The sequence below is a fragment of the Tiliqua scincoides genome, chromosome 4 (genome assembly GCF_035046505.1).
Source record: "Tiliqua scincoides isolate rTilSci1 chromosome 4, rTilSci1.hap2, whole genome shotgun sequence".
Lineage (NCBI taxonomy): Eukaryota > Metazoa > Chordata > Lepidosauria > Squamata > Scincidae > Tiliqua > Tiliqua scincoides.
The window spans coordinates 214,997,113-215,010,172 of record NC_089824.1 but is presented as its reverse complement, the minus strand read 5'-3'; the positions used below and the strand labels follow the sequence as shown (position 1 = coordinate 215,010,172).

Below are 13,060 nucleotides of genomic sequence, written 5' to 3'. Positions count from 1 at the left end.
TGAGTAAAGAAATATTTTCTTTTGTCTGTCCTAACTCTCCCAACACTCAATTTTAGTGGATGTCCCCTGGTTTTGGTGTTATGTGAGAGTGTAAAGAGCATCTCTATTCACTTTATCCTTCCCGTGCATAATTTTGTATATATCATTAATGTCCCCCCTCAGGCGTCTCTTTTCTAGGCTGAAAAGGCACAAATGCCATAGCCTTTCTTCATAAGGAAGGTGCCCCAGCCCAGTAATCATCTTAGTCACTCTCTTTTGCACCTTTTCCATTTCCGCTACGTCCTTTTTGAGATGTGGCGACCAGAACTGGACGCAATACTCCAGGTGTGGCCTAACCATCGATTTGTACAATGGCATTCTAATATTAGCTGTTTTGTTCTCAATACCTTTTCTAATGATCCCAAGCATAGAATTGGCCTTCTTTACTGCTGCCGCACATTAGGCCAACACTTTCATCGACCTGTCCACCACCACCCCAAGATCTCTCTCCTGATCTGTCACAGACAGCTCAGAACCCATCAGCCTATATGTAAAGTTTTGATTTTTTGCCCCAATGTGCAGGATCAAAATCAGTTGACTTCGCTGCTGTCACGAAGGCAGAGTGTCAGGCAGAGAGTGCCTTTGAAAGCCTCCTTCACAGTTATGTGGCTGATTTCCTGCCGCAAACTAAGACTGTAGCCTACGATGTAGGAAGACTAGGGAAGTTCAACTAAGCACCGGCAGATAAAGGATTAAATGTAAAAAGAATATTTAAAATGGGGTGGGTGAGGATAATGCTAAGAAAGATCATAGGAAATATATAAGAAGATGAGTACAGTCAAGCTTAAGAGCAAAATAATGCTCTAATTAGAGTCTAATATGTTTAAATCTCATTGATCCCTATTTGGTGTTCATAACCTTCCCACCTTGAGCGGGGAGCCTGACGGAGCTGCTCCGCTTGCCTGCCTCCCTGCCTTGTTGCTGCTCCTGGGCATTGCAGTCCCACCTGCTCAGGCTCCCCGAGCCTGGTCTCCTTGGCTCTTACTTCCTCCTTCTCCACCCCTGCTCATCTTTGCAAGGACAGGAAAGGGGAGCAGGAATCTGGAGTGCGTCCCATGCCTGTTGTCAGTGGGGTTTACTCCCAGGAAAGTGCGCATAGGATGGCAGCCTTTGAGCTCGAGCCTGTGCATGGCTACTCAGAAGTAAATTCCATTGTCAATGGGGCTTACTCCCAGGAAAAGATTGTAGCTTGAAGATGGGGCGAGAAACGGGAGGGCTGCTTCTTCATGCTGTGTTTACAGCTCTGCATCTGCTTCTTCTGAGCAAGAGGGAGGAGGGGGGCCCCCACACAGCCTCCCTCCCGCCCCCACTCCTGCACTGCCTGCTTCTCTCTGCAATTCAGCCCCAGCCCCTCTCTTCCCTCCATGAGCCTTCACTCTGTTGTACTGTTTTCTCCCCCTTCTCTTCTCCCCCCACTGTCCCTCTTTCTCTGCCCCCTATTTACAAGCCATGCAATCAGGGAAACTGACCAGGAAACCCCCTGACAGCCTTGATCCTGCTGTAAATCAAGAGGAGGAAACAGCCCTCAGACCAGGTGAGGGTGGGCTTGTTGCAGCTGCAGGATACACCTTCCCTGAAAGTAGAAACACTCCCATCAAATGTCTCACAAACTACAATTCAGAGCACCATTACTTAGGAATAACACCCAGAGAAAGCAATGGGTCTGCTTCTGAGTAAATAGGGTTTCAGCTATGTGCAGCTGCACTTGGTCACAGCCATTTGCTGTTGCTTATCTCTGCTGTGAATTGAATTGCACACTCCCAGTTGTATTCTTAAGTTGTATGTTATATGTAGAGCTTCTGGCTTAAGAGCAGAAGACTCTGCCTTTGCACTGTTTTGCATCAGAAGTGTCCTGAGAAATTCTGAGTGATGGATCACTTTTTTCGTTTTAGTTTTTTTCCTGTGCTGTCTTCAGTCACTGGTTCATACATGAACTGATCACTAAAAATTAGCTATTGGTGGGGCTTTCACAGTCAACTAGCTACCTTCCTTCCTGCGTTGCTGGCCCTGCAAGGCATTCTGGAGCACTGCCATTATTCCATGCTCTTTCAAGTACCCCTAAAGGTCCTGTTGAGTGCCCCTGGGGGTACATGAACCCCAGGTTGGGAACCACTGTTCTATTAGTATGTTGTTTACAGTGCAGTTACTCTTTGATAGTGTTTACAAAAAGATGGTGAAGACCAGAATTTAAAAGTTTATGAATAAAAATGAATCTTATGATCTTTTATGATATTTTTAATAAATTAGAGACTTGTCAGTTCTTAGGTAATAATTACTGGTAGGTTATTTTTCAGGATTTGGCCTAGGGTAAAATCAGACAAAACTATAATCAGACACACACACCCCAAGTTTATGACCCCGACTTATCCGAGGATCATAGAAAATTCTATGATTCTTGCCTCAAAACCTGCCCTTGTCTTATCTGTGAGATCGACTTATAGGTGAGTATCTATGGTAAGTTTTCAATGTGAGTAAGTGTAAAGTCATGCACATTGGGGCAAAGAATCAAAACTTTACATATAGGCTAATGGGTTCTGAGCTGTCTGTGACAGATCAGGAGAGAGATCTTGGGGTCCTTGTGGACAGTTTGATGAAAGTGTCGACCCAATGTGCGGCGGCAGTGAAGAGGGCTAATTCCATGCTTGGGATCATTAGGAAAGGCATTGAGAATAAGACAGCTAATATTGTCATGCCTTTGTACAAATCAATGGTAAGGCCACACCTGGAGTATTGTGTCCAGTTCTGGTTGCCACAGCTCAAAAAGGATATAGTGGAAATGGAAAAGGTGCAGAAGAGAGCAACCAAAATGATTACTGGGCTGGGACACCTTCCCTATGAGGAAAGGCTACAGCGTTTGGGCCTGTTCAGTCTAGAAAAGAGGCGCCTGAGGGGGGACATGATTGAGACATACAAAATCATGCAGGGGATGGACAGAGTGGATAGAGGGATGCTCTTTTCCCTTTCACAAAACACCAGAGCTAGGGGACATCCACGAAACTTGAGTGTTGGGAGAGTTAGGACAGACAGAAGAGAATATTTCTTTACCAAGTATGTAATTGGTTTGTGGAATTCTTTCCCACAAGACGTAGTTATGGCATCTTGCCTGGATGCCTTTAAAAGGGGATTGGACAAATTTCTGGAGGCAAAGTTCTTTACGGGTTACAAGTCTTAGTAGGTATGTGCAAGCTCTTGGTTTTAGAGGCAGTCTGCCTCTAATTGCCAGATGCAGGGGAGGACACCAGGCCACAGGTTGTGTCTGTTGTCTTGTGAGCTCCCTCAGGCTCCCTCAAGGCCACTGTGAGATACAGGAAGCTGGACTAGATGGGCCCTTGACCTGATCCAGTGGGGCTATTCTTAAGTTCTTATGTACTAGCAGATTTGAATTTTTATCTTTGGTGATTATGCAAAGTGTTTCTTTGAAAAATACCACAAATTTTTGTTTTTAATCTAAGTAATGAAAAATCTTAAGAAGAAGCCTTTTTGTGTGTAAGCAGATGAGACTTTAGTATCCATAGTTTATTATCTGAAGAATCTGAATCTCTTTCACAGGATGGAAAAATTGAAGCAGAAGATTTCACCAGCAGGCTGTACCGGGAACTTAATTCTTCACCTCAACCCTACCTTGTGCCTTTCTTGAAGGTAGTAACATAATTTTATCCTTGTTGCATCTCCTGCAATGATGTCCCATGTCTTTAACAAGTACAAAGAAAGTACAAATATTGCTTAAAATGATACTGCACTACAAAGATAAAAATTTCTGCCTCTCCTTCTCTGTAAAATTTCAGAGGATTCTCACAGGGATTTGTAGAAACTGATGGTGGAGTTTAGTGTAATAGTGACCCTCGTGAAGAATTTTATGCAAAATATTGAAACCAGGGCCCACTTTGCACAATTACCATCGAGAACTTCTGTATGCCTGGTGGGGGGCTCTACATTGCAAGAGGTGTAATATTTGACGTGGGGCAGTATCGCATGCTTACTTGTATATGACCAATGAATTGTCTTTTATGAACTTAATAATATTGCTCTGTATAGACCTTATACTACACCAGTGCTCAGTGTGGCAAATCAATAAAAGAAGAGAGTTGGAAGTCAATATCAACAACATCAGTGGCTCTTGATTTGCTTATGAAAAACTGTAGCCAGATTGTTAACTCAGGTGGTAGAATTCATTGATCCTCACAGAATTGCAGTCACTTATATGTGATTCAACCAAAAGTCTGGAGAATGCAACTTGGAATTTCTTGTTCATCTGGGATTTGTTGGATAAAGGCATTGAGAACTCCTGCTTCTTGATTATAGCAAACCCATTGTCCCTTGTGCAATCATATGTTAAGTGGGAGTTCTGATCATGTGACTGTAAATTATCTGCTCTATGACATATTTCAGTTATCTCTAATCCACCAGGATAAATGAGTTTTGATTAACATATTTGGGAAACTTTTTTTTTTATCAGTATTTTATCAGTATTCAAAGCAGTTTTATCAGTATTCAAAGTATTCAAAGTATTCAAAGCAGAGCAGTTAAGCATTTGTTTCTCTTCTGTTCTCTCACAGCGGAGTTTACCTGCCTTGAGACAGCTGACTCCAGACTCAGCGGCTTTTATTCAGCAAAGTCAGCAGCAGCAGCCCACAACGCAACCCACAACTGCTCTTACAGCTGTGATGCTGAGTAGTCCTGTTCCACGAACAGCAGGGAAGACCACTGCCACCGTAACAAGTACCTTGCAGCAGCCGGTCATCAGCCTAACGCAGCCAACGCAAGTTGGGGTTGGCAAACAAGGGCAGCCCACGCAGGTGGTGTGTAAACTAAAGTGGATTCGCGCTACAGTAGAATGTTTTTTTAAGGCTGGCTAGCAGTATATATAAATGAATGTAAAAGAGACACTTTGTACTATTTCCTGCAAACTGAGGACCAAATTAGATGTTACTCATACATGTGTGTAACTCACCCCCTCAATGACCCCTTCCATCTCCCAACTCCAGAAATTGCTTCTCTTTTATGTATGGATTCCTCCTAAAGCCATGCGTATGCATGCTTAATCTTTTATCTGCCCTCCGATTTTCTGTTCCAAATCGCCCCCAGCTGAGTTCCAAAAGTAATTTGCAAGGGGAAATTTGTTGCAGAGGGTGGAATTTGGGGCTGTGAAGAGGCTGGCAGAAGAAAGTTAAGTATACCCATCTACCCACAGTCCTTGCCACTTCTCTGCTTCATGTAACCTGCTGCTATTGGGTTGGGGGAGAACAAGTGTCTGCTGTACAAGTATAATTCATGTTTTTGAGTCATTCTGGTAATAATTTCCCTTTTTAAAAATTTTTTATTATTATTTTCCAAAATAAAAACAAACAAAAAATATAAACAAACACATAACAAACACAAACTCAATACACAGCACAAAAAAACAAACAGAAACACACCGTTGGAGGGTGCAAGCCATCATATATCAATATATCTAATCAATCAATACGTATCTTCTAATCTTGTTCCTCTTCTACTTTAGCCTCTTAATATATCTATCATATCATATCCTGTATAGTATATCATGTATACAATATATTCATCTAAATGCCCTATCTTATATATCTACAACTTCATTTTCAACCAAGCATAAAATGGTCTCCATTGCTTTATCTGTGTCGGTTTGCGCTATTGATCGAAAATCTCTGTAAGCCTATCCATTTCCGCCACATTCATTATTTTCTCTATTAATTCATCTTTCATTGGAATTTTAATATCTTTCCAGTATCTAACATATAAAATCCTTGCAGCAGTTAATATCATAGTAACTAAATACACATCATTTTCTTTATTTATAATATCTAAGGTAATCTTAAGCAAAATTAACTCTGGTTTCAGCGATATCGTAAATCCAACAATCTCTTGTATTGGATTCCTTACCATTTTCCAATATACTTGCATTTTTTTACATGTCCACCACATATGATAAAACGTCCCTTCTACACATTTACACTTCCAACAATTTTTTGATATGTTCTGATACATTTTTACCAGTTTTACTGGTGTCATGTACCATCTATAAAACATTTTATATACATTTTCTTTAAAATTTGTTGCTCTAATAAATTTTATATTATATTTCCAAATCTATTCCCATTGTTCTAATGTAATATTATGAGCTATCCATATTTAACTTTTACAATTGAAGGAAGAATTTCGTTTTTGAGGTGAATTTAAGCCATTTATGCTGACAGAGTAAATACTCCATCCTCCCTTAACCATCATGTTTCTTTTTACTATTCACCTTCTCTTTTTGTCTTCTTCTTGTTGCTATTAGTGAATGCCTCCTTGCCCCTCTAGTTTCTTCCTTTTCTGATTCCTCAGTTATCTCTGAATCATCTGATTTCTCTTCTTCCTGCTCCATTTCTACAATTTATTTTCTTCTCAGTTCCTCTTCCTCAGTTTCTTCATTTCTCATCTCATCTTTCATCACTGTACTCAGAAAATTTTCTGCTTTCATTGTTGAATTTATATTATATCTTTGTGACTGGAATTGAAAAAAACATACCTTCCGGGAGAAGCCATCTATATGGTATTTGCTTTCCTCTTAAGAATTTTGCTAGCTCTTCATATTCTTTTCTCTTCTTTCTCACTTTCCATGGGACATGTCTCAGAATTTTCACTTTGCTACCCTCCACCATCCATTCCTTTTCCTGTGAGATCTTCAATATTTTATCTCTGTAAAAAGTTCTGATGAATTCACATGGATTTCTCTTGGTAGTTCTTCTTAGATAAAAAGTGCTCACTCTTCTCGCTGAATCCAGATCCATGAGTATCTCCTCTGTTGACGTGTTGATCCACTCTGATATTAAATCACCAATCAGACGTTGTGTATCTTCCCTTTTCTGTTCTGGTACATTTTGTATTCTCACCACTTGAGCTGCACTCTCCATCTGAATTTCCATTAAAGTTGCCTCTCCATCATATTGGTTCTGTTCTATCTCTAGTATTCTAGATTGATCTTTTGTTGTCTTTTCTTCTAATTTTCTAATCTTTTGTGTATTCTCATCTGCTTGGCCTTTAACAGCTTTCCGTTGTGCACTGAGATCATTTAGTTGTGTAGTTAAAACATCCAGATTAGCTTGAACCTGCAGAAATTGTTTTGTGTGCTGCTGTCCCATCGCCACTAATTTTTCTATATTGTCTTGTATTGTCTGCTTCCGATCTTTTCCTTTCAGTTCCTCTTGTGTTAGTTTTCCAAGCTTGACTCCAGGGTGGGAAAGCCCCTTTTGCTGTCCTTTCACTCCTTTTGCTGTCATACCTTTTCTTCCTTCTTATGTCTTCTTTCCTGTAAAACTCAAATATCTGTTATCATATATATCACTATCAGTTACCCTTATATCACATCACATCATCAAGAAATCAACTGTTCACCCATAAAAACCAACACAAGGAAATTTTTAGTCAAATAAACCTTTGCCTTGCAATATTTTTAACACAACTAGGTGTCCTCAGCGTATCATCCACCTTGCATCACTTGTCAAGTCCTGTTCTTGTCCTTGCAATGTCTTTTTAAATCCACTAGATGTCCACTAGATGTTCTATTCTTCTTATTCTGTTGTTTTGATTCTATTGCTTACGTTTGTTGCCATATCAACCACATTCCAAGAGATAGTGAGAGGAATTCAAAACAATAAACCACATTTGCAAAACAAAGAGATGCAGATCTCCAGTCCTCTCCATAGGCACTCCAAGATCTCCACAGGAAAACGAAACTGAGCATTCCAAAGCAGAGTTTATATTCCAAAATGATTAATTTGTAATCCAAAGAGTTTTAGATTTGTAAAGTTAGAGTTATACTCTCATATTTCCATAACAAGCTCTGCAGGTCTCCTCCAAAGCTGCTTCTCACACAAGCAAACACACAAGCCTGGGGCCTTCAGCTTAGTTTCAAGGTGAATCCTTACCAACACATTGATGGCTGGGTTCCCTTGGAGAAAAACAACCCCTGGCTGGACCCTTCTTCTCCATCTGTACACCATCTGTAGGATTGGATCTCTCCTGATCACAGATCCTCGGATCTCCTCAGACCCACGGTTTTTTGGGAGGAAATAGCACGCTTTTCCAAGAGCTTTTGAGAGCTCAGAAAAACATAGCCATTCAGTTGCCTCTGGCCCCGCCCCCCTCCTGGTAATAATTTCCTGATGTTAAAACTTGCATTATTTTTACAGCTTTTCTGAAGTTCAAATTAAATTTATTGGGAATAGGACAGATTAAAGGAAGTACTTCTTCACATAGCGCACAGTCAACCTATGGGGTTAATTGTCACAAGATATTGGAATGACCACTAGCATGGATGGTTAATAAAAAAAAAAAGTTCACAGAGAAGAGGTTAATCAGCAGCTATGAAGTGGGTTGCATCCAGACTGCTGCACTCTTGCAAACAATGCTACCAACAGTCACTTTCCACAGCCCCTCTTCCCTTCTGAAGCCCTTGAGCCCCCTTGAAAAGTCACTGAAGGTTTGGGAACCCTTGGCAGCAGCATGGTGTGTGTATGTGTGGCAGGGGAGGGGCTGCAGAGGACCAGAAATTTGAAAGAAATTACTTGCAGAGATAGGGTTGGCTGAAAGATATGACTGGCCAATGGTTCTTCAGCATGTTTCATGTCCAAGTGGGCATTTTTTACCAGCATTGTCCTGCTTAAAGTCTGATACTCTTAACTGCTATGCCTCACTAGTTTAAAAAGACATATAAATAACAGAAGACATTTATTCAGTCTTTAATTTTGCCTTTAGAAGTGACTCAGTATTGAAACTAAATTTGGTTTTGGCTACCCATGCTTGCCTGTCACATTCTGGTTCTCGGATATTTGTAGACCCAATTTACTTTTCTTCATGCATTCAAATGTAGGGGTGGGCCATTCTTGAAATGGCAGGGATCTTCTTTCCATAGTAATTATTGCAACAGTCACTTGTTTTCAGTAGCAATGTCTGCTCTCATTGTACAAGGGATTGGTGGTTTATGGCAAGATAGACCTATGTTCAGAGCGTATACTACAAGAGGAGAGGCTGCAGTCTATCCTTGCCCTCAAAATCTAACGGACTGATAACACCCAGTATGTATGAACTGGGCTTAATTTCTTAAAAGAAACTTGGACAAGCTTTGGTGGTATCATAAAATAAAGATCCTCTGTAACTTGCATGTGGCATAAATGGGTGTGCTAGTCACTCACTTAGAGACCTCCCATGTAGCTTTTATGTCATCCATTGTCCACCCTACAGGAGAAAAATTTGGAAAGCATATGTCTTTCCCATATGTTCTTAACTAATGGGGCAGTACATCTCTCCAGCTGCCCCCGTGTTTGATGTTTAGAGGACTCCAAAAGCAGAGGAAGTTAGTCGGCTGCTCTTAGCCACTCTTGAGAGAGTTTTAAGTAGTTGATTGTTTACTGGATCTTTTAACAGCCACCCTGCCCTCATTTAGTTTAGTAAAATTAGTATTCTCTCTCCAAATGTCTCTAGGTTATCCAGCAGTCTCAAAAACCAGGCACGTTGATTAGGCCTCCACAGGTGACATTGACACAGACCCCTATGGTAGCCTTGCGGCCACCGCACAACCGTATCATGCTTACTGCTCCTCAGCAAATTCAGCTGAACCCACTTCAGACAGGTAAGAAGGAAAAACTCTTTAATGATGGCTCGATATTGCTTTCCTAACAACAAAGCTCCATCTGGTGTTCTGTCAAAAAACTGCAATCAGAAATAATGTTTATTTCACAATGATTATTTTTTATGGCTCATGATTGATTCAGGAACACATTTTGTGCTGGATTCTTGAAAGATAAAAAAATTTGCGCAAGGATGATATCACTGAAGAATTAGAACTAGGGTAATTTAAGCTGTGTGCATTCTCTTAATAGCACAGGCCTACAAAATTGAGGGTCAGAAAAGTTTTTCCCAAACTTTATGGTAGTTTGATATGAATTTGGGGTGCCAATTCCAAATTGGCATCTGTTTTGCCCTATCACGTTTAGTTTTGGAGACATAGTATAGCCTCATTAGTGAATGGTTCAAGCAGCTCCCTCATAAGGAAGCCATGTTATAGGCTTCCTCATGAGGAAGCTGCTTGAACCATTCACTAAAGAGGCTATGCCGCGTCTCCAAAACTAGATGTGATAGGGCAAAACGATGCCATTTCTGGAATCAGCACCCCAAATATACCCAGGAATTGGTGTAACACTTAAAATGTGTGTTGGCCTGTGTAATGAGACCAACACAGAGTGTTCAGATTCTAGTCCCCCCTAGGGTGGAAGTGAGAGATCTGTAATTATAGTACAACTGTACCCAAAATCAAGTAGTAACAGCAAAGACAGGCGTTCATGTTCTTTGTAACTCAGATATCATGTTTGTGAAACAATTAATTTTTGTTGAATTATTTGATGCTTAAACTCCACACAGCTGCATGTAAATCAGGCTTCTGCATGTGAATGAATGTTTGGGAGGGAGGACATCTGAAGGTGCAATTTAAGTACATTGACTGTTGCAACCTGAGGTATGTTTTCAATGGGGAATTTTTTTTTTTTGGCCAAAAAATACAAACTAGCCTCAGTTCTTTCTTCTAACCTTTAATGTTAATAGTAGACTGCATTGCAGTATAATAAAGACCCACTCTCACTCTCCCAACCCCATGTAAAAAGGAGATCATGCACTTTATTAGTATTGGAATTTTTTTTGGTAGGACTTTGTTTTTGTATTTAAAAACTCAAAAACAAAAAAAAATCAACATTGTCTATAAAATCAAAACCTGAGCGACCAGGTATTTTTCCCTGGGGTGGAGGCAGATGTTGCTGCTCAACCACAGCTATGTTTAAATCTAAGACTTTTTCAATGATTTATATGGGCAGCAAATAAGATTTTAAAATGGTTTCACTAACACTGAAACTCCCTATCAATACACTGAAATATAAAATTCTGGTCTTTTTATATATCTGTTTTCTACAGTTTTTCTGAGCAAGCAGCTCAAGTAGCAGCCTACATGGGTTCTTAGGGACAACTGCGCATGCTCTACACTCAGCCATTCTGCCCCCCCCCAAAACCCTGATTTTCAAAGCTGCACAAATTATGCATGTCTAGCTCATATGCACACATTTTCTTATTTTGCATAACTTTATTCTGCAGCACTTTTTTTGTCATGCTAATGCTGCATACAGAGCATGAATCTTGATTTCCTTTTCTTGCAGTCCCTGTGGTAAAGCAGACAGTATTACCTGGAACCAAAGCTCTTTCTACTCTTTCAACTCAAGCAGCAGCTGCTCAAAAAAATAAACTCAAAGAACCAGGGGGAGGTTCTTTTAGGTAAGAAATCTTAATTTGAGCAAAAATGTTATTGGGGGTGGGTGGGTTGACTCCTTCTAGAGATGACAGCTGCATCTGCAACAGACTTGGATCTTTTTTCTGATTTGTTGCTGAAAATTGGGACCCTAGCAGGGAATAGATCTCTGTTTCTGAACTCCCAGACAGACACACAATCACATCTCAAATGGGAAGGTAGAGTTGTGTACTTTTAGCTGCAGGTTTACAGAAAGATTGAGGTGCGCCACAAGGGGAGCTTTAAAAGCACTTAGGTAAGCCATGGTATCCTAGTGCTCAGAAACCCAAGCTGGGAGCCCGAAAAGGCAAGTCTGAGCCCAGCAAAGGCATTTGCCCTAACTTGCAATGTTCACTTTTTGTGTGACTGGCCAGTAACATGCATTGCAGAGAGAAATGAAGAGATACTTGGAGACTTGCTACCCTGGCCACTCCGCAGAGCTGCTCTCTAGACATTCAGCCATAGCAGGAGGCAGGTAACATAGAACAGCACCACAGCACACCCCACAAACGTACCTGACTGAGAGATTGTAGCACAAGGACCCAATAAGAGGGAGCACTTCATTGGGCTTGCATGTGACACAGGGCCCCACTGCAGTAGCCCACATGCTTAGGCAGACAACCCCAACCACCCTGTGCCATTTGCATAATTACTGGCACCTGCAATAGTATAATCCAGCATAGCAGTCGCTGTGCTGCCCTCCCTCTTGCCCATAACCATAACTGTACATGTCTGTCTCAGTTTCTTTAGTATGAAAGGGAATATTAATACATGCACACTCACATACTCTTGGATATAACGCACAGAGACTTGTGTATTCTTAGGTATGTAACGTACAGCTGGAACTCAGGATTCCATCTTGCCTATTCTTCCTTCCTGTGGCAAGGAACAGGAAGAGGAAGGGCAGTGATACCAACATGCAGGAAGCTAAACTTAGAGTTGCATGTCCTTGCATTGTATGTTTTTGGTGGATAGTAGGGCCCCTTGATGTATATGGAAAAACACCAGTTGCTGAACCTCTTTTCAGTGCTGCATCCTTGCTATCTGTTTCCCAGACCTGTGTGTCCCTCTCCAAAGGTCTCACCCTTTCCCTCACAGGTTGAGAACTGACTTTGCCTATCTTACAACACATGGCTGCTAAACCCTTTTATTGTGTACTGGTGGTAGTTCACATAATGTCATTGTTCCAACACAGAAGTAGTAAAGGTAATGAGCCTGGTGCTTGTCCATAGAAAGCATGAACTGATTTTTTTTTTTTTGTAATCAATCATGACTAGTGTAGGTAGCTTTTTGTTTTACTTCTTTTTATGCTTTTATGTTCATTTAAGCCATTTCTGCCCAGTGTTGCATATATGCAACAGGGACCAAATGTGTACACTTGTGGACCGGGCAATAAATGGGTCTTAGCTGAAAAAAGCTTATTTTTCCCATTCATTTATGCTTGCATCCTGATTCAGCCTAGTGGCTACCTTGTGGAGATTTGCACTTGAAAATGGGCACTGCATTTGTGATGGTCCTACCTGACTCAAAAACATGAAATATACTTAAGTCAAGTAAAAAATGCTTGGAATCCTATCTTTCAGTTTTTGGGAGGTAGAGCAGGATGCTGGGTTATGTATGCCTGCTTCTCTACCAAACTGCTAATTGACAGGATTTCAGTTTAATTTACAACCTAATTGTGCATTGTTCTGTATG

At 40.8% G+C, this 13,060-nt stretch overlaps 1 protein-coding gene across 1 annotated transcript in view; it reads left to right on the top strand.

The window, feature by feature from the left end:
- Nucleotides 1-13,060, top strand: part of TAF4 (TATA-box binding protein associated factor 4) — a 104,094-nt gene that overhangs the window by 70,186 nt on the left and 20,848 nt on the right. The window contains exons 7-10 of the mRNA XM_066624279.1: nucleotides 3,589-3,678; nucleotides 4,596-4,838; nucleotides 9,520-9,667; nucleotides 11,238-11,352. Coding sequence (XP_066480376.1) covers nucleotides 3,589-3,678; nucleotides 4,596-4,838; nucleotides 9,520-9,667; nucleotides 11,238-11,352 — 596 coding nt within the window. The remainder of the gene's footprint in view (nucleotides 1-3,588; nucleotides 3,679-4,595; nucleotides 4,839-9,519; nucleotides 9,668-11,237; nucleotides 11,353-13,060) is intronic.